This window comes from Echeneis naucrates, chromosome 23, assembly GCF_900963305.1.
Source record: "Echeneis naucrates chromosome 23, fEcheNa1.1, whole genome shotgun sequence".
In the NCBI taxonomy this organism is placed as follows: Eukaryota; Metazoa; Chordata; class Actinopteri; order Carangiformes; family Echeneidae; genus Echeneis; species Echeneis naucrates.
The window spans coordinates 4,708,507-4,729,164 of record NC_042533.1 but is presented as its reverse complement, the minus strand read 5'-3'; the positions used below and the strand labels follow the sequence as shown (position 1 = coordinate 4,729,164).

Below are 20,658 nucleotides of genomic sequence, written 5' to 3'. Positions count from 1 at the left end.
TGATTCTTCTTGTATTTCTTTTCAGTAAAAGTTCAATAACAGTAAACTATACAATGGCCAGAAAAGGACTTAATGCCTTCCAGCAAAAAATTATAAAAGCTATCTGTTTGTTTTATTGGGCTTTTCTTTAGAACCTTCAATGGAGAGCATCGTAACTGCTTTAGAGATACAACAGCTGGCTATATCATGTGTCAAATCATGTTATTTTTCTTTTATATCCTTTTGCAAAGTTGTCTTTAGAACCATCTTTTCACCTGCACTACTGAAAGTAGTACAATGTGTTTATTTCACATAAAAACATTAATTGTTTTTATCAACTTTTTTGCAAAAGAGTTTTCATCTAAGCACATCTCTCATATATTCATTCTTTTTCAATGAGTTTTAATCAGAAATTGGTGATTTCCAAGCAGTTTCTTCTTTCACTGTAGAATCAGGTGTCACATTATGCCACCCCTCCAGAGCAAAGCTATAAAGCTTGTCAACATTGCAGCATTACTGTGTGCAATAGCAAGGGAGATCTGAGTAAGAGGAAGCCACATTTTTAAACAAGACGGCTATGCCGAATATATCTGTGCACTACTTCTTTGTGGTAAGATTGCTGGTCTATTTTGAAATAATAACTTAGCTTCAATGGACTTGTGTAGTGGTTAACTAAAGAATACATGAAAAAGTAATGGAATCTTAGCCACTTTTTTTGTTTAACTGTACTTACTGCAAAATAAAAGTGGATTGGTTTCAAATTCAATTTACATGATAATCAATGATTGAGAACAATGATCCATAAAAAATATTTAGTCTGCGGAACATGTTCTCACTAGTAGATACTGGCATTTAAATAATTCAGTATCAAACAGTTGCAGGATATTTTTGCTTTCCTCAATTGTAACCCAACTCCAATCATAAAACAAACTAAAGTTTTAAGTGTATAATATAAAAGAACTGACCTGCAATGTCATTCTGTTTCAAGTATCAACATATTCTTATTCTCAAACTCAAATGAGCTATTCTATTTCCAACTAGTCTGTCATTTTTATGAGGTAGTTGATGAACTTGTGTTAGCAATAAGCGATTACAGTTCAGTCCAAAGGCCAAAGTTATCATATGTCATAAACCATTCGTCAAACAGTGCTCACACACAAGGATACTCTTCATGTTAACAGAGCGAATCCTGAATCCTGCTCCTTTAGGCAATGTTGGTCAACAACACCCCTTTAACAGTTAACTAGAAACTAATGATGCTTTATTTTATTCACGCCTATTTAATTTCACTTACTCTTACTTTTGTTTTTTTTGTGATAGTCCAACATTTCTGTTGTCCCTGTTGAAGTGATATGGTGTTAGTAATGTTCATTACTCTACTGAATGTCTTGTTTTCTTTATCTTCCACAGTCAGGCAACTCCTTTTTTTGATTTTGGCAGAAGAATCTTCTTTAAGTTGACCCTTGTTCTTTATACTCCATATGTTGTGTTGTGGCAAAATCTGGTTTGTGCTCTGGAGTTTGTACTATCAACATTCACTAATTTCTATTTTGTCAAATGAACTGTTCTGTTTGTAATAACCAGATCTATTCTCTCTCCAAGGCTGGGCCATGTCTTCAGGCTTCCAGAGACCTTCTCTGCACCAGATTGCCTTCTGCTGTCTATTCATTGTGTGCTTCCTGGTTGTTTTCTTTGTTTACTACACACCTGAGTACAACTTTCATACATTTCTGTGTGCAACCGAAGCAGAGGCCAGCAAGTCAAACCGTTCGCCTCACAATGAGACTCAGGGGATCTCGGTTGAAGCTGCGGATGCTGAGCCAGAAACTATTCTCTTGATCTGGATGTGGCCATTTGGTAACAAGTATGAACTCAGCTGCAATGCACTGAATATTAGATGCCACTTAACAGATGACAAGTCTCTCTATCATAAAGCAGATGGGGTCCTCTTCCACCACCGGGATTTAAATCTAGCGTCCATGCCAAAAGAGCCACGTCCCTGGTTTCAGAAATGGGTGTGGTTCAATATGGAGTCACCTGCAAACTCACATCCTTTTGCTGAACTCAATCACTCGTTCAATTTGACGAGTAATTATCGCCTTGATTCACATATACCTGTGCCTTATGGCCGTTTGGAGTACGTTTCTGGGAATGACACCTTTCAACTGCCAGCAAAGGACAAAGTGGTTTGTTGGATTGTGAGCAACTGGAATTCACGGTATAAAAGAGTTCAGTACTACAACGAACTAAAAAAACATATCAACATAAATGGTTACGGGGCAGCTTTTAACCGTCGTATAAATAATGAAGAACGCATGAAGATTATATCTGAATGTAAATTTTACCTCGCCTTTGAAAACTCTATTTACAAGGACTACATGACAGAGAAGTTATTTTACTCTATGCAGCTTGGGAGTCTGCCAATAGCGCTGGGACCTTCAAGACAAAACTACGAGGATCACATTCCTTCAGATTCTTTCATACATGTGGATGACTTTTCTAGTCCGAAGGAGTTGGCAGACTGGCTGCTTTACCTTGACAAAAATAACACTGAATACATGAAATACTTTAACTGGAGAAGCAGATATGAAGTTAAAATGTCTATGTTTGGTGCAGAACATGCCTGCCGTGCTTGTAGTTACATACAACAAAACAGACAGTACCAAGTTTTTCATGAACTTAATAAATGGTACTGGGGTTAACTTTAGGGGAGTCCAGGGACAGTTAAAATAAAACAGGACATTAATAACGCCTTGAATTTCAGAGAAATGTCAGAGAAACATTGGAATAATAACACTCTGTTAGAATGTCTTCCTGCTAACAAAAAAGGAACCACATTTGAAACGGCAAGAAAAAGTTATCACCAAAATGTACTTTGATCCTAATTCACTGTGTCCTTCATTCTTTTATTTTAAAAATGTAGATCATCACCATCATCAACATCAATTGGTAAATTTGTTCCCTTGCATTGTTAGAGTACCAAACGTCACACCTTGGCTTTAAGAGCTCATTGGTTACTCTAAAAACTCCTTGAAAACGTCTTTACACTTTACTGTGCTGCACAGGAGGTCTTTTCTATCAAACTTGAGAGGCGGCAACCATGATTAAATGTTCAGCACAGTTCTTTCTCCAGTCATTTCTTCATCGTTAGGGGAAAAATAAGGGCAGTGTTAGATAAATGCAACAACATACTATAGGCTCACACCATAGGTCAACAAAAACTGGATTTCATGTCATCAATATATAATATGTGTATTTGTTTTCTTCATTCGAAATATCAAGAAGAGAGAGACAGAGATGAGAATCCCACTTCCTTTGCTGGAAAGGGGTTCAGATGAAATAAAACAGGGCAAATAAGTCAAGGGCCAAATCATGGGTAAACAGTCATAATAATATGAATGAATAATCTTTTTCATTTAGAACTTTTGATTGATGTGTGTATTGCGTGTATTTTAGACGTGTTAGAGCCATCCCCTGCATACATCAGGACAGTTGTAACAGCGGAGTGATTATTTTTTAATTAATTTTGCAGCCTTTGCATATTTCATAAAACCACTTTTTTATAAGTTGTGTCAGTAGTTGACACAATGAAATCAATAATATAGCAGATTGGCTATTCCAGTGCAAATGGTTTTTGATTTGTTGGGAAAATCACAAAAGGTGTTAAAGCCACTCCTGGTCTCCCCAGCAACCGGCCAAATTCTCTAATCTGGGACGATGACCCGACTGGATTTAGAACTCCAGGTGATCCAGCTGCTGCATTATTTACAATCTACATGATTTCAAAGCCAGGATGATCACATTGAAATTCGACTGGTTTATGATAAAGGTGCCAAATTACTGTAAGATTTTCTTGGTACGTTCTTGGTACGTTGTTATTTTGATTTAGTTTGGGAGGGTTGGGATGTATGTTGTATCTAAACATGTGCACTTGCTGTTGCCTTTCACTTTTTTTGGGCATTGAATCATTTTATATGAATTTTATATCAAAATCTAATTTAATATGTTGATATAATAAATAAATTATATTTTTCTTTCATCAAGACTATTGTATCTATATTAAATAATTAGTGATGAAGTTTGAGGCTTCATGCTGGTTTCCAGTAGACGCTATATCAAATTAATGGTTAAGCTTGTAAAAATGTCCTTGTTAGCAGTAACAAGGGCATTTTTGTGATACACAGTGATACATTAACTTTGGTGGTACAAACTACTCTCTCAGCTGAACATTTTTATTTATACCAAAGCATTTTGACTACTGAGAAGCTCACGTATTGGCCTGGGCACAGTGTTATTTTTATTCTTTAGTTAACGTATAACTTGAATATGCTTATATGCACATAATATTGTGTTAGGGTGTATCATATTATATATTTAGATATACATTTATATGATTATGTTTTTATGAATACATTTGTAATCATGTGCAATATTCATATTATTATTTTATATAATTACTTTCTTTTACTCTGCATCTGTATTTCCCATTAACATTGCATTTCATTTCTTCATGTGGAAGGGACAGTTCTCTGTCACAAGAATTTCTTTTGACATTTCTATTTGTAGCAGCTAAGCCTAAAACTGAAAGCCACTGAGGGCTGCATAGACTTGCTAAACAAAATTGACTCGCTTGCCGTGCACCGCCTTCTGCTCTGAATTTTAACGGATTATTAATTTCTCACCGTTTTGGTCTTCAGCGTGTCAAATGCAAGCGTCCAAATTAGATGCATTCATTCAGCAAACACAAATACACCAACTAGGCTTAACTCGGCCTGACGTTGCTCCACCGTCTAGCAGCACCTGTTACCTGAGGAAGGTTTCCTACACAAAGGTGACACCTGGCAGACAACTTTGTGTCCTACACGCACACACACACGTCATCCCGTTGAAATGGCCCTTACATTTCTTTTACGAGTTAAAAGTATTAATTAAAATTGAAGTTTAGCGATTCAACGCACACCGTTTTTTTTAAATACATATTTAAATGTTTATCTTTTATGGTTGTCCATAAACCATGTGTCTGTGTTTGTTTTGAAGGCCGAACCCCCCTCTCTCTGTGAGATGGTTTGTCCCGGAGCCAGCCGGAGGACGACGGACCTTTAAACTGCAGAGACGACGCGGAGTCTCCGCTTCATATTTCAGCTGGTTTGCGTCTTAGTCTCCCACTTTTTTTTTTTTTTGGAGACTTTTAATGAGGTAAAAGTCCTTATTTGTTCCCCACATGTCTCTCTTACTTACTACCATTAATGGCTCGTCGGTAACTTCCCTGTTTATCCGTCGTGTTGTCGTGCAGCGGAAACTTGAAACAGTCGTCGAAGATTTCAAAGAACAGCCGACATGTCAGATTTTAGCTGCTGCGGCTAGTTAGCATAAACAATCATTCATATCCGGCTGCTGTGGTGTTTGTTGGAGAAACAAACAAGCTGCCATCGTGTTAACAACAGCGAGGAGGTTGAAAGAGCGTCTACGCTTTTTGTGTGTTTTGTTTGTTGTTGTTGTTGTTTTGTCGAGTCGGTAGCAATCAGATGTGTTGTTGAGTTGTTATTGTTGTTTTGGTCTGTACTTTGGATCACGTGTACAGACTTCTTACGCGTGTGTGGGTTTTTTTTTTTTTTTTCATCCATGTGCACAGCAAAGCAGCCAAAGAGTTTCCATGTAGGGATGAGAGACAGGAAGCTGCAGCCAATAAGGGCAGTCCTGCTGCTTTTAGTCCAGCCTCCCTCAGCCTCTGCTTTGTTTACATTATGCTGCAGTCAAATGTGGAAATCAGATGGCTGCCTTTGTCTCTGCACGATTTATTCAAACCTGTAGCAGGGCTAAAGTGCATACACAAACTATGTTCTTTGTCATTATGTTCACGAGCTTCCTCCAAAAACACAAGTTGTAAATATGTTATTCTCTGGACATGGCGTTACAATGTAGTCTGTATAATACTAATTCAAAATAACCCTCTATGCATTATTAATATGTTTTTTCTTGCCCAACATTCAAACTCCTTAAAGAGGATTTCACACAGTGAAGGAGCAGATGACAGAGTTCGCCTAATCTCGAATCAGTTTTCATGACTGCACTGCTTCCATCATTCTAGATAACCTCTGAAAATTGGCCTGCTCAGTTGCTGTGACCCAGCTGTCAAGTCTAGCGGATGATGTAATGAATGAGTCTCAAGCATGGCTGGGGTACACAGAACTCATATGACACTCACACCCATCCTCCTCACCCCGAGTGCTATCTTTAAACCAGGAGAGCAATGAGGGAGTGTCCTTCATTTCTGGCATTAGATAACTGAGACCAGAAACAGCAGCACCCAAGGGTCCCTCTGCTAGCACTGTATCTATTAGATAATATTAGAAAGGTCAAGCTGGTTAACTATAGGTATTATAATAATCAAGATCCTATTTTGTGGTTTTCTTTAACCAAGTATAGCGATTTGATTGTGTGCTTATTGTAAGAGTATTATTTGTACAGTGCAGGATTCAGTGTAACAGGATCATTTGGACTGTTGAGGAGCCCTTTGTTATATCTTGTTCTCCCAGAGACACGAGTGATCTCAAATGAGCCTGGGAACAATGGTGTTTTTGTCTTGAAGGCATCAAGACTTTTGTTTTACACCTGCTTTTGGGATTTTCCTCTGTTGGTGTTTATGTTGTTAATAGAAACTCCCTGAAAGACACTGAGGGGTTTATCCAATGAGTCACACTTATGACAGGATTGCTTAGGAAAAAACAACTACACTTAAAGAGAAAAACATAAACCTAGTGTAAAAGTGGGCCACACTCTTTATCTCTTCAGTTAAATAAATAAAAAAAAAATTTCATCTGCAGCTGTAACCCAAGATGCCTCTAAATGATGAGCGACCCACCTCCTCATCCAGTAGTGAGGACCAAAACAGCGACGTGGAGTCGTCATCAGAGCGGTGTGACAGCATGACGTCAACCAGTGACGTAGACTGCTCACGTGAGAGTTTCACCAGTGACTGCTCCAGCAAACATTGCTCACCCTCCTGTGAGTTTCTACCCTCATTCTTCCTCTGGTGTGTGTTTTGTGAACACACGGGCCAAACTTGGCTTTATTGCTTTCATTGCAGTGCACACATTTGTTCACACCCTTGCTATCATGCATTTGCAACAGCACACTACTCATATTTAATCACTTACAAAGTATGTTTTTTTTTTTCGGTTTCCACAGCAAGCCCACCAAAAACCTTAACCCTGGAGGAAGTCATGGAGTCCGTCGTAGATGTCTCAAATCTCAGCCTTACCCATGAGATCATTGTTAACCGCAACTTCCGTTTAGAGCCAGACACCCTTCCTCAGAATAGGTATACTACCTGTGTTAGAGTTTGTTGGATTATTTATATAACTTCTTACTATACATTTTTTGTAAGGGTTAGTTGATACATTTATATGCACAGTTTTCATTGCAAAATATATTTTCGTCATTTATCAAATTACATTTATTTACTCTATTCAGTTAAGTTTGACTCGGTGGTCATAGAAAGCTGCTTATGTAGCTATGCTTTATTCCACAATGTTGCAATAATGAGTCCATAGAGACTAGGTTTAACTGCCACGGCAAACTGTTAACAAACCAGGAAAAACTGCATCAACAGACAAGAACAGATATATGACTTTATCTGTTTATCTTTAGCTCAACTTGAAATGACCAAGATAGCACTGAATGAAGATTCCTTCTGGCAGATAATGTATCCAACTAAGGAAGTCCTCTGTTTATTATTTTAGTTTGTGGAAGGTAGTAAGAGATAATCTCCACAAGGCTTTCTGGGATATTCTGGAGTCGGAGCTGAATGATGACCCGCCTGAGTATGGCCAAGCCATCAGACTACTGGAGGAAATTAGAGAGGTCAGCACACACAATCTGTTATTTGCAGTTTCACCAGATATACAGAAATGACTTGATTGCTTTGTCTGACATTTCCCTGATGTGAATTGAATGTTTTTCGTTTGACCAAAGTAAGTATTTTTTAATTTTGAAATTCATTTTGTAACTCAACTGTTTGTGTGTATCACCATTGCTTCTTATGAGACATTTATATGTAGAGCTGACTAGCTATGTTTCTTCTTTTGACAGATCTTACTGTCATTCCTTAACCCTGGTGCCAATCGAATGAGGACCCAGATCATGGAAGTGCTGGATATGGACGTGATTCGTCAGCAGGCTGATAACGATGCTGTAGACATCCATGGGCTTTCCTCTTACATTATCACCACCATGGGCAAGATATGTGCACCTGTGAGGGATGAGGACATCAAGAAGCTGCGGGAAAGCACAGATAACATAGTAACACTGTTCAGGTAAGCGCATAAATGGGGTTTAAATTATTTACAAATGCGTAGGTGTTGCAAGTTGTCAGTTTTCTAATTAAAATGCAACCCATATTACGTTGGTTGTTTCTCCACACTAGGGAGATCTTCCATGTCCTGGACCTGATGAAGATGGATATGGCCAACTTTACAATTAATAACCTGCGGCCTGTGCTGCAGAGACAGAGTGTTGAATGCGAGCGGGCAAACTTCCAGAGTATCCTTGAAAAAACACCCAGTGAGTGAACAAGAAAAAAGTTCTCGCGATAGCTTCCTTTTACACATGGTTAGAAAATTTGTAACCTGCCATATCACAGAAAACTGGACATTTTGATATTTAGTGGTGGAAAACAGAATTTAAATTAAAAGTATGATATTCTCTCTGAGAATATACTGGAATAGTGTGTCTAAAAAAGTACAAAAAAAAAAAAAATGAAATCTAGAGTACAAGTATAATTAATAAATAGTTACTGAGGTAACTGTCTTCACAGATGCATTAAACCACACCACCACCTGGATTAAGTCAGCAAAGGAGGAGTTGCTGTCAGCCATCAACACAGAACAGGCTCAAGGGAAAGGAGAGAAACCTGCACCTGGGCCTTTCCAGATCCTCCAAACTGCCTTCCTCCAGATCCTCACGTGGGACTACAACAAGAGCCCACTGCCTGAGGTGAACTGTGTATAATTAATGCTAAAAAGAGAGAGAAGCTCTCCACAGTATTTTTATTCAGAAATTTAACATGAAATCCAGCCTTTTATATTAATATATTCTTTATACATATGTTTATTTTATTTGTTTGTTATTTTTTAGACCTGGATAACAGATGAGATACGTCTGCGAGAGATTCAGTGGAAGCTTCAGCAGTGTCAGGCAGTGAATGAGGTGCTGCTCATTGTCAACAGCACCGTCGGAGGGCCTATTCAGGGTCTCACCTCCCTGTCTGACCGTTTGAAGAGGATGACCAGCGTCCTGTTGGATGGGATGCACAGGCCGTCGGTTCACTTTCTTTCCATCCTAAGTCAATAATCTGGATTCAAACATGCAGTTTATTATTGTGCGTCATCTATTGTTTGCTTCACATCATTGAGAAGCTCAAACCAGAATTCTCCACTCCTTTATCTTTAGGAATTTTGACCTGAAAGAGGCACTAGAAAGCATCAGTGCTCAGATCTGCTGTGAGCTCAATAAATCTTTAACAGAGAGGAACTACCCTGCACTGAGCCCGGCGCTGCAGGCTACCCTCACAGGCCAGATCTGCAGCATCACCCAGAAGGACAATCCTATCCGTACTCTAGTTGGTAAGTATTTTACTCACAAATGGACAAGCCAGAAACATACCTGATGGGGATTTTTTAACCTTATATCATTCTCTCATTTCTGTGCAGAGGATCGTGTGCGGCAATACTTCATGGTACTCATCTGTGATCTTAAACCCCAGGCTAAACTTGAACAGGTACCAGCTGGCTTGACCATTATCAAGCCTGAACTAGCAGTGATGGGAGCAAAGTTCATTAGCCTAATCAACTACAACAGGCTTGTCTATGGACCTTTCTATGCGGATATCATTAAAAAGCTGATGTTCAGTGGCAGCCCACCCCCAGCAACAAACCCTCCACAGGTCACAGCTCAGGATTCAGTCACCTCCAAGTAAAACCAAACTTGGGGTCTTGCAGTGTAAGAACTCTCTTTGCCACTAGATTCAGCTGAAGCTAAGGAGGTACTACAGTAGCTAGCTAGTAGCTAGTAATACCACTGCTGTCCTCTGAGAATGTGGTGTCACTTTCAGTGAATTACAAATGTAGTTTTTTATCACTACATTTACCAGTGAAGGCACTGCAGTGATTAATATTTTTAGACATGCTTTCCTACGGTCATCCACAGATTCACACCAGAAGCCAGTGTTAGAATAGTTATTTTCTGAACTTAGTTCTGATCTTGTATTGTCAAACTCTTGAAGATAGAATCAACAGGAAAACAAGGGAAAATCCTATGTCTAATACAGTGAGCTTTAGGAAGCAAAGAACAATAAATACCACAGCTAATACCAAGAAAACTAGCAGAGTAGCATTAAATATAGTCAACCAAGTCTACAGTTGAGTATTACAATCTAAAACTAGCCCCTTTTTGAGCTAGTTAGTCCTTTGATTGTTCTCCCTTTCATTATTTTATCAGCCAGATAACTATACTTTATCTATTCTTCTTAATCCACTGATATTATTCTACAACAACACAGAAGTCGAAATATTTTGGATTTTGATTTTCAAATAATAAAATGAGATTTACCTGCATGACGACCTTTGTGCTGGGATTTAGTCATTTTAGTTTATACTTGAGCATTTGTCGTATTTTGCTTGCGCTATACTTTTATTTACATTCTGTTAGTGTTAATATGTATAACATTGGTTAAATTGTTCTGTTTGTTACATTTTGAGGTGCTGTACTTCTTACAGTATTGTTATATTGGCAGTTGAAGCTTGTTGGTAAATGAACAGTGCTGAACTCAAACTGAATTTTGGGTCCTAATTTCCAGTGGAAATTGGCAGATAAATACTTCAATAAAAGTTTACTCGATATGTGAGACATTGTTGTTCTTTTTCTGTACCACAGTTAATATAATAAAATTAAGCAAAGTAATGCAAACTTGAGTGTTTCTTTATTTAAACTGAAATAGTTCAAACTGAAATTCTATTCAGAACATCTGTGTGGAAATGTATGTGATATAAAACATCAAGATTGTATGTTGGCATTTCATTCATATTCTTCACATTCTTCATATTCTTCACCATGAAAGGACAAAGGACCAAAGGACCAAATTAGTTTCAGATGATTTCAGATAATTAGGTTTCTGATCCCCCATACATATATATATATATATATATATATATATATATATATATATATGTATAATATATGTTATATTATATCCAATAGAAGGTCAGATGTTCACAGAACTATTTAGTTAATCTGTTTAATGCTGCCACCAAGCAGCTCTGATACATTAACTTGCAGTCTGTAAATCTGACAATTACGAGTTCCACGCACCCCATTAATTTTCCACCAATATTTGAAAAGATGTTTGACAGAGAAAGAGCATGTAGAAAGAATACTTAAACAATATTCGAATGAGTATTAAACAAAACGGTTTCGTTTACACGCAGAAAATCGGTTTATATGTGTGAAAAACCAAATGGACGAGCGACGCGAACGTAGCGTCAGTTTGCCCGGTTACTGTTTCGCTAAACAAATTACCTCATTCATCACGTGGTTTAAATCTCGCCACGTGATTGGCTGCCTCACACCGGGTAGTTGTTTTTGTTGTGAATCAGGAAGACTTCTTTGGGTGTGTAGTTTAACGATAACAGAGGAACAGAGAAAAATAAATAACTATTTTAGCCCTCAGATGCTTAAAAACCAGACTTAAAGCTTTAACCACCATACCATACAGCCCAACACCTTCCTCGTTCGAGACAAGGCGTGTGTCGTGAGTATCTTGTTTTTGCTTTGTTTCATTCCAGCAGGTGAGTGAACTTGTCGAGACATGAGTTAAATGTGTCAGTCCGAAGATGCAGAATGACAACGCAATAAAGCTAAAAATGAAAGTAAGCCAGCCGAGTTAGTTGTGTTTAGACTCTGTCCAGTTACAGAAACGGCCTGGTAACGTTAAGCTTTTTACATTTTTGACTCCAACTTAAATGTCACTTCTGCATTAACTCCAGCCAGAGGACCAGCTGATAAGGACCTCCACTTTCTCCTCTTCAGTTGTGTTCTCTTTGTGTTTTGTGTTTCTCTTTTTCTCTTTAGTTTTGGCCACACTACAGCACAGATGTGTCATAATGCCTACGTGCAATTTGGTTCTGTTTGTTTTTCATTTAAATTACCATCAGTAAACCTGGCAATCCCATGCTGACTTTATCTAATACAATTAGAAAAAATCTGCGAGCCCTGATTAAAGTATTTTAGTAGCTTTTTCATTTTCTGTTTTAATTAATTCATTGCTTTTAGCTCTACTTTCATGGCAATTTTTTGCACCTTAGTTCCAAGTCACTAAGTATTTCTGCACTCTATTGGGTAGTATACAATGGATAGAGGTGACCTGAAATACAGATTTATTCTTTTGTATGATCAGTGGTTTAGACCCTGACCCTACTCAAACAATACTCTGATACTCTTTTGGGATAACTTATAAGTATATTTCCCTGGTCGGAGGGTTAGGGTTTTTGGTTTCAATAAATTTTGAGTGATATTCTTGATTCCACTAGCCCCTTGAAGTCTGATCCATATTTTCCTGCCATCATCAATTTCTCTCTCGTAATTTGCAGTGCAACAGCACCCTCCATGGTCAGTGTGCTGTGCAGATATGACAATGGAGGAAGGGGCGCGGAGCTGTCTGCTGCGCTTTCGCCACAGACTTGAAGAAGACATGAAGCCCCCATATCTGATGGACCACATGATTAGTGATGGTGTGATGAGTATGGATGAGGAGGAGAAGATCAGGACACAGGTGGGGGGGGCAGAGCTTTCACCAACTTGTTCCTCACCTTTAGAAAAAAAAAAACAAACTCAAAACTTAAATTTCATCAGAGTTCCTAATCTAGAGTCAGCAATGTTTCTGTTATTGGCCTGTAAGGGAACATATTAGCAGTGCCCACATTGGTTGTGTGCAGCACAGCGGCATAGTGGTTCGCGCTTTCAGTTCCTAACCTGGGGCCTTTCTGTGTGGAGTTTGCATGTTCTCCCCATGCTTGCGTGGGTTTCTTCCAGGTACTCTGGTTTCCGCCCACCATGCAAAGACATCATGTTCAGGTTAATTGGTGACTCCAAAATTGCCCGTGGGTCTGAGTGTGAGTGGTTGTTCGTCTTGTCAGGAAACAGATAAGCAGTAGGACATGAAGGCAGAAGAATGATATTTGTTGTTGCAGAAAATGAATGACTGACAAAAAACCTGTGTATTTCATGATTTTAATCAAGATTCAAGATTCATTTTTATTGTCAGACACCATTCCAGCTAGGATACAGTGCAGAATGAAATTACGTAGCATTGACTCCGAATGGAAACAAGAAAATCTAAAAAACCCCCATAGCAATCAGAATAGTGTAGCAAATATTACAAAAACAAAGTGTAATTAAATATAACCCACAGTGTTCTTTTTATGCACACTAACTCTAACCAAGTAATGATATATCATAAAAATATTCACCATCTCAAATGAGAAACTCTCGAAATAGCTGCCCCGTAAATGCTAACTATGCTATCCTTATCTCCTCTCCATTATCACTTTCAAATCAGCCCACCAGGAAGGATCAGGCTGTGGCTCTGCTTGAGCTGCTGCTGAGGAAGGACAATAATGCCTACATCTCCTTCTACAATGCTCTGGTGAAGGAGGCATACGATGACTTGGCTAACCTTCTTCATGACGGCTTACCACAGATCCTTTCATATGCACAGAACAACTCCTCTGATGGGTTGACCTCTTATGGTGAGGAAGGGAGAGATTTTGGGTCAATTGAGTGGAGTGTGCTGTCAGTGTGTGGGAGACTGTAAATGTAGGTGCAAAAATATAATGTGCAGTAGCTGGTGGTTGTGTAGCAGTGTTGTTTTGATAAGGCATGTCCAGTCAATACAGCTAAATCTTCTTATTATTTCTATAAGTTGTCCTTAATATGAATCCCCTTCCTGCCTGTGTTATAGTTAAGATGGTACTGAGTGAAGGTGGTGTCCCACAGAGGCCTGTGGTGTTTGTCAACCGACAGGAGCTTTTGAACCGGGTTAGAGAGAAACTCTATCAGCTGCAGAAGGACTCTGGCTGGGTCACAGTCTTTGGGATGGCTGGCTCAGGCAAATCTGTTCTGGCTGCAGAGGCTGTCAGAAACCACGGGATTATCGAAGGTGAATTGTCTTTGACTATTAGCACACATTACACACACAGAAGCAATTACTGGAGTAATCCTGGACTGATTCTTTATTGTTATTCTATAATTTCAAAAACAGTTGCCCAAAGTGCTGCTCTGCCTCTGCCCCCTGCCCCACTTTCTCCCCCCCACTTCCCCCTTCCTTAATCTTCAGAGTGCTTTCCTGGAGGCATCCACTGGTTGTCCATTGGCCAGCTCGACAAACCAGACCTTCTGGTGAAGATCCAGTCATTGTGTTTCCGTCTCGAGCAGAGTCTGAATGGTCAATGCCTTAACCGACCACCCAGCTCTCTGGATGAAGCCAAGGAGCGTCTGCGCTTCCTAATGCTGCGTAGATATCCAAGGTTGCACACTCTCAAATAATCCTGATGCACTTTTTTTATAAAATCTGGAATGCCAATTTTATATTGGATCAAAACCCCAGAGATGATTTCATGAAATCACAGAAATTTAAAAATATTCAATTTCTATCCACCCGGCTTCTAGATCTCTGCTGATCCTTGATGACGTCTGGGACAGTGCAGTGCTGAGGGTGTTTGATATCCACTGTCGGATACTTCTGACCACCAGAAATAGGAGCCTTACTGATTCAGTCAGTGGTATGTTCCCCTTTTAATCTGGACACTATACACACACACGTGAACTTAACTGAATGAAACCCTATGTGATAGACTGTACCTTGGGAATAGACCGTGTCTTCAAAATGTGTGCGTTATAGATATCCATTTCTTTTGTAGGTGCTAAATATGAGGTGGAAGTGGAGAGTGGTCTGGATGAAAATAAGGCACTGGAGATCCTCAGTCTTTACACTAAAACTAAGCCTCACTCACTACCAGAGGAAGCTCGCAGCATTGTCAGAGAATGTAAAGGTCAGTCAACTGAAACATTATGTATATGTGGTGTGTCATTTTGTTTCCACTGCTTGTAAAAATTTTACTCTTACGTATGTAACTTTATTAAATATTTAGAAAAGAAAACAAAAAAAGATGAGAAATGAACCTTGTGTTCCTCCTTCTCTCCATTTCAGGCTCCCCTCTGGTGGTGTCCTTGATCGGGGCTCTGCTCAAAGAGAAACCCAACCGTTGGCGTTACTACCTGAGTCAGCTGCAGCAGAAGCAGTTCAAGCGAATACGGAAGTCATCATCTTACGACTATGATGCCCTTGACCAGGCCATGGCTGCGAGCCTTGAGGTCCTGCCTGACGAACACCGAAAACTCTACAAGGACCTCACTGTGATAGAGAAGGATATCAAAATCCCAGCAAAGGTTTGACATCACAGTGAGAATGTTTTCCATGACTTTCAGCTCTTCTTTCTTTGATATCAGACATTACAACTGTGCAAACATTTAAGACCAAGAGGCAAATGTCTCTCTGTGGTTTTGGATTAGAAAACTAAATATGCCAATGTCAATCAAATTTTATTGTCTTTCACATGCTTTGGCATAGAACAAAACTTAATTGTATATTGGTCTCCATCAGCGGTCACATCCATTATATGTAATAATAAAAATACAAGTAAAAGATAAATAAAATGAATGAAATAGTAGAAGATAGTAGAACATAAAATAAGATAACAATAATAATACTACTAGTAACAAATAATTTGATAAAGCACCACTGCATTAAAAGGGACATTGTTTTATTCGGTTACTTTTAAAGGACTTTTCACAAATACTTCAGAACAAATCTGGTAATGGGTTCCCTTCACTTAAAAGGTTTCACATGCATTGTTATTCCTTCTGCCAGGTGCTGTGTATTCTGTGGGACCTGGAGCCAGAAGAGGTGGAGGACATTCTTCAGGAGTTTGTCAACAAGTCTCTGCTTTTCGTTGACAGTCACAATAAACCTTACCTGTATTACCTTCATGACCTGCAGCTGGACTTCCTGGTGGAGCAGAATCGCGACCAGCTGGAGGCAAGTCCACAAACTAAATCTCTCTCTTTTTTTTTTTTTAGTGGTCAGGGGTTGTCACATAGGCCAGAGCTGTTAAGAGGCCACTGGAGCAGATTTACAAAGATTTTAACATGCCATTAATAAGCACTTTCCTCAATATCAGAACCTTCACACCAAAGTGGTACGTCAGTATCAGCAGCACTACAGAAATGGTCCTCCTACATCAGGAGATGAGGAAAGTCTTTATTGGATCAGATTTTTGACCTACCACATGGCCAAAGCCAACCTGACCCAGGTAACACACTCATGCAGAAATACAGATACATTTATTACTTAAATCAATTCTAATTAAAACCAAATAACAAGCTGTAAGAAGTTATTCTTTTAGATATGTGCCAAGATTTTATTGCTCACCTTGTCCTGTCACTCTTGTCTTCATCCTTCTGTCTAGGAGCTTTACTCCCTCATGTTTTCTCTGAACTGGGTCAGCATCAAAGCACGGATAATGGGTCCAGCCCACCTCATTAATGATTATATGGAATATGGACCAATTCTGGACAAAGAGGTGAGATGATAACAATATGGAAATGGCAAAAATGTTCTCCTTACACAAAAATATATGTTGGAATCTAGCACTGATTCAAGATGAAATCTCAGCAGTTAAAATCATTTCTGAAAAATAGTTGTCCTAATTTCTCCTGGCCAGCTGTGAACTGAAGTTTTTTTCTGTCCTTCCAGAACAGTGAGGTTCGCAGTCAGTTCCAGGAGTTTCTGTCTCTGAATGGCCACCAACTGGAGCAGCGTCCTTTCCCTGATGTGGTGCAACTCGCTCTGTCTCAGCCACAAACATCTGAGGTCTACAGACAGGCTCTGCAGCAGGCCCAGAACCTGACCATCACAGGGAAACTCTACTTTGACTGGCTGTAAGCATCCAGATCATTCTTGCACTTGGATTTAAACCATCTAATAAAAACAAAATCCTCTCATAATCTGAAAAAGATGATTATATCTTGTTTTTTTTTCATAAGAAATGGCTCCTGCTTGCTAGTAATCACAGACCATTAATTCTAATGTGGACTTTTCTCTATGTGTGTGTGTGCATCCAGGAATAAGAGCAGCGTAGAGAGTTTGTCCCGTCTAGTGATCCACCCCCACCAGGGCTCCATCTACTCAGCGTGCTTCTCCAACAATGGAGCCAAGATTGCCACCTGTGGAGCAAGTAGAACACTCAAGGTGTCTTGTTTCTTTGAGTGTATTTTTGAGTATGTGAGCATGTGTGTATGAAGATTTTTAAGGGCAAATCGCTTCCATGGAGAGAAAAAACTGGAAGATATGAAAAGTGATGCCAGAAGTCTTTTTTTATATATATGCAGCATTGCTCACAGAATGCTATTTGCAAAATTAAGGGAATTTAAGCACTTTGGAAAGCACCAAGAATGATAATGAAGTATTTACAGTTTGTTTTTTTTTCATTGTGTAAATATCAATTAAAGTGAGTATGTTATCCCTATTAAGAAATTCACTATTTTTATTGCATCTATGTACTGTCATGTAACCGCTGTGATGGCACCTGTGCGCATTCAGGTGTTTAGAAGCGTGACAGGAGAGAAGCTCACAGAGATCCAGGCCCACGACGACGAGGTACTCTGCTGCGCCTTCTCCCCCGATGACCGTCTCCTGGCAACTTGTTCTAGTGACAGGAAAGTAAAGGTAAGCAGATAATGGTTGAATTGTCCAAGATGATCAATTTGAATGCGTAAAAAAAAATGTAAACACACCTTTCAAAAAAAAAAAAAGAAAAAAAAATGGTACACAGTGATGTTAAAATAACAAAGCTTTTTTGAAAATTTTATCCTGAATTTTATTGTATCTCAAAGGTGTGGAGTGTGGAGCAAGCCAATCTGCTGAGGGTGTTTGAGGAGGAGCATGAGGAGCAGGTCAATCACTGTCAGTTTACGAACACAAGACGAAAGCTCCTCCTGGCCACCTGCTCCAACGATGAGTGCATGAATGTCAAGGTGTGTAAGTCTGTGTTTACTTAATATACATAACATACATGTCGCGTGACTTATGTAAATGTAAATTTTTAATTTTGTACTTTTACTGTTTCCGTAGGTGTGGAACCTCAACAGGCCAAATAGCCAGAACACCATGTTTGGCCACTTCGAGCCTGTTAACCACTGTTGTTTTTCCCCTGATGACACCTATTTGGCCACTTCATCCAATGATGGCACAGTGAAGGTGAGTGCCATTAAACTAGACACTTGAAAGTAAGAGGTAACCATTGAAACACCACTTTGGTTTATTTCGTAGAATTAGAAAAACATATCCTCGTGACAATTTTCTATTCTACTCAGAATTCTCTGTTTTGTCAACAAATAAATACGTTAGCACAAATCACAATTCGCCTTCCATGGCACACAATTACAAAACTATACAAGGTCTGTTAATTGAATAGAATTGGAAAAGCAGAATGAAAACATTGTCAAAAGATGAACAGTTACAATTTTTATTATTCATCAAATCACCATGAATCACTTCTGTGAATCCAAAACTGCTCCTTCACTAAACTCTAGTATCTCTAAACATCAGGTTTGTGTTTATGCAGCTATTTCAGGTGTCATCTGCCAATGAGTGGAAGACAATCAATGTAAGCATCATGTTCGCAGAGAACGATGGAGAGGTCCTTGTCAAGTGCAGCACCTGGACAGCCGATGGCAAACGAATCATATGTGCTGCCAAGAATGCTGTTCTGGTGAGTGTTTAGAAGTGTGGATGTTTGTTTGAAACATCCACAGGTTTTAATGTGTTAGCTGTGTTGTTCTGTGGGTGTGATGGCAGATAGGAATCTACCTTGTTGTCTGATTCTCAGAGGTAACAGACCAAAATTTGAGACCACATAGTTAATTTTGTCCTCACTGTCCTCATTGCCAAAGTGCCATTTCATTGAAGGAGACAGGAACATCAAGCTGTTTGTCAGCTTGTGTTCGAGATGTATTAAAAAGTGTGTGTCCTGGTTGTGAATTTGAAAAGCCCCTCCTCTCTTGTGCTCTCCAAAGTCAGTCAGTCTTGTCCTTTAATCAGTCTGTCTGCGTCCTCTACATTCAGACTAACACTGCAGAGATGTCTGAAGGGCGCATTTGCCCCAAGTTTTAATGTTAATCCCAATATCATTTTTATAATCCAGTAAAAATGACATATTTTGTTATAAAATTATTAGGATGTGCACCAAGTGTAAAGGTAAAGCAGACAAAGATGTTTTTTGTCTTTTCCTCAGGTGTTTGATGTGGAGACGTCAGACATGTTGTTGGAGATCAGAACTAATCGCCTGAGCACTGTGCAATACTGTCACGCCTGTCCCACCAGTAATCTGCTGGCCATTGCGTTCTCTAACTACACTGTTGAGGTATAGTACATACTCTCACAGACACACAATGACTCCATATTTAATCCTTATATTTGTTATAATATTTTAAAAATGTCAGTCTACATAACAGCAGGGGTGAGAAACGGGGCTTTTGTCAGTGGGACATTAACTCTTCCTATTTCTCTTTTTCCTGCTTTCTTCATCCTATAATGTTTAGGACTTATATATTTTCTCATCTGCATTTCTGGTGCCCGTGTCAAATTTTATCATTTCATTTCTGAAATGGCTTTTGAGGTCAGTCCTTCACGATGTGAACCAATTGTGACTAAATTTCATTGCAACTCCAGCAACTAATGATCTGGTAGAAGTAAATGAAATACAAGTCCTGTTCCTCTATATCTGGACCAGTTGTTTTAACATTGTGTCCAAATGACTGGTCAAAAACATTCCCATGATTTATACTTGTGCATCGCAGTAAAATAGTTTGTGCGTGCATCTTCCAGCTGTGGGACCTGAGACCTGAGGCCAATAAAAAGATGGCTGATTGCAGTGGGCACCTGAGTTGGGTCCATCGTGTTCAGTTCTCTCCTGATGGCTCACAGTTGCTCTCTTGCTCTGATGACCAGACTGTCAGGGTAGGACTCACTGTGTGATACACTGTGGCTACATTATACTTCTCCAGCCAGCTGTTCACTTTATGCTAGTGAAGAATTCTGAGGATTGATACAGCCTTATTGTATGAATGAAACCCATTTTAGGCAACAGTGCATTGTGGATGCAGAATACACACAGACTCTATGATGACCTATGAGGGCACTTACTTAGCTTGCTTTAGGATCTTTTCATTTTAATTGCTAACTTGTTAACTAGCATGACATGACTCATCACTCCCACTCAAACTAAGCAATATGTTACACACAAACAGGCTGAAGCATTGTCAGTAATAATTACAAAAGCAATTAAATGACATTTTTTGCATGTAACCTAATAAGATGAAATGTTTGTCTGTCGAGAACATAATGATGAAAAATCAGACAAAAAAACAAAGAAAAGAACTGATTATGTTAACTAATTCACCACTGGTGAGACTTTATTGCTCAAGGTCAACTTCTCTGTGTGAATTCAGGTTACAAAGAAATCGTATAAGAGGAATAGCATGAGATAGCTTAAAAGCAATGTTGTC

At 39.1% G+C, this 20,658-nt stretch overlaps 3 protein-coding genes across 5 annotated transcripts in view; all 3 read left to right on the top strand.

The window, feature by feature from the left end:
- The first annotated feature begins 511 nt into the window (after positions 1–511).
- LOC115037034 (alpha-(1,3)-fucosyltransferase 9-like) lies at positions 512–3,953 on the top strand. Of its 3 annotated transcripts, XM_029495495.1 has the most exons (3): positions 512–589; positions 1,390–1,483; positions 1,582–3,953. In XM_029495495.1, exon 3 carries the CDS (start codon positions 1,590–1,592, stop codon positions 2,679–2,681), a length of 1,092 nt encoding a protein of 363 aa, XP_029351355.1. In that variant the 5' UTR covers positions 512–589; positions 1,390–1,483; positions 1,582–1,589; the 3' UTR covers positions 2,682–3,953. The 3 variants fall into 3 exon arrangements, with proteins under 3 accessions (XP_029351355.1, XP_029351354.1, XP_029351356.1); XM_029495494.1 differs by having other exon boundaries at positions 1,390–3,953; XM_029495496.1 differs by lacking the exon at positions 1,390–1,483 and having other exon boundaries at positions 570–589.
- A 1,096-nt stretch (positions 3,954–5,049) lies between these two features.
- Positions 5,050–10,877, top strand: tcp11l2 (t-complex 11, testis-specific-like 2). The gene is made up of 10 exons (XM_029495493.1): positions 5,050–5,175; positions 6,804–6,984; positions 7,168–7,300; positions 7,722–7,842; positions 8,071–8,294; positions 8,405–8,541; positions 8,795–8,973; positions 9,115–9,296; positions 9,430–9,602; positions 9,690–10,877. Exons 2-10 carry the CDS (start codon positions 6,816–6,818, stop codon positions 9,953–9,955), a joined length of 1,584 nt encoding a protein of 527 aa, XP_029351353.1. The 5' UTR covers positions 5,050–5,175; positions 6,804–6,815; the 3' UTR covers positions 9,956–10,877.
- Positions 10,878–11,633: 756 nt separating this feature from the next.
- The window catches only part of apaf1 (apoptotic peptidase activating factor 1), a 33,773-nt gene continuing 24,748 nt past the window's right edge, over positions 11,634–20,658 (top strand). The window contains exons 1-19 of the mRNA XM_029495530.1: positions 11,634–11,785; positions 12,624–12,805; positions 13,592–13,781; positions 13,994–14,191; positions 14,369–14,558; positions 14,701–14,813; positions 14,952–15,083; positions 15,242–15,480; positions 15,962–16,129; positions 16,272–16,403; positions 16,560–16,673; positions 16,847–17,031; positions 17,215–17,341; positions 17,693–17,818; positions 17,986–18,126; positions 18,224–18,349; positions 18,717–18,863; positions 19,386–19,514; positions 19,979–20,110. Coding sequence (XP_029351390.1) covers positions 12,662–12,805; positions 13,592–13,781; positions 13,994–14,191; positions 14,369–14,558; positions 14,701–14,813; positions 14,952–15,083; positions 15,242–15,480; positions 15,962–16,129; positions 16,272–16,403; positions 16,560–16,673; positions 16,847–17,031; positions 17,215–17,341; positions 17,693–17,818; positions 17,986–18,126; positions 18,224–18,349; positions 18,717–18,863; positions 19,386–19,514; positions 19,979–20,110 — 2,733 coding nt within the window. The 5' untranslated portion in view covers positions 11,634–11,785; positions 12,624–12,661. The remainder of the gene's footprint in view (positions 11,786–12,623; positions 12,806–13,591; positions 13,782–13,993; positions 14,192–14,368; positions 14,559–14,700; positions 14,814–14,951; positions 15,084–15,241; positions 15,481–15,961; positions 16,130–16,271; positions 16,404–16,559; positions 16,674–16,846; positions 17,032–17,214; positions 17,342–17,692; positions 17,819–17,985; positions 18,127–18,223; positions 18,350–18,716; positions 18,864–19,385; positions 19,515–19,978; positions 20,111–20,658) is intronic.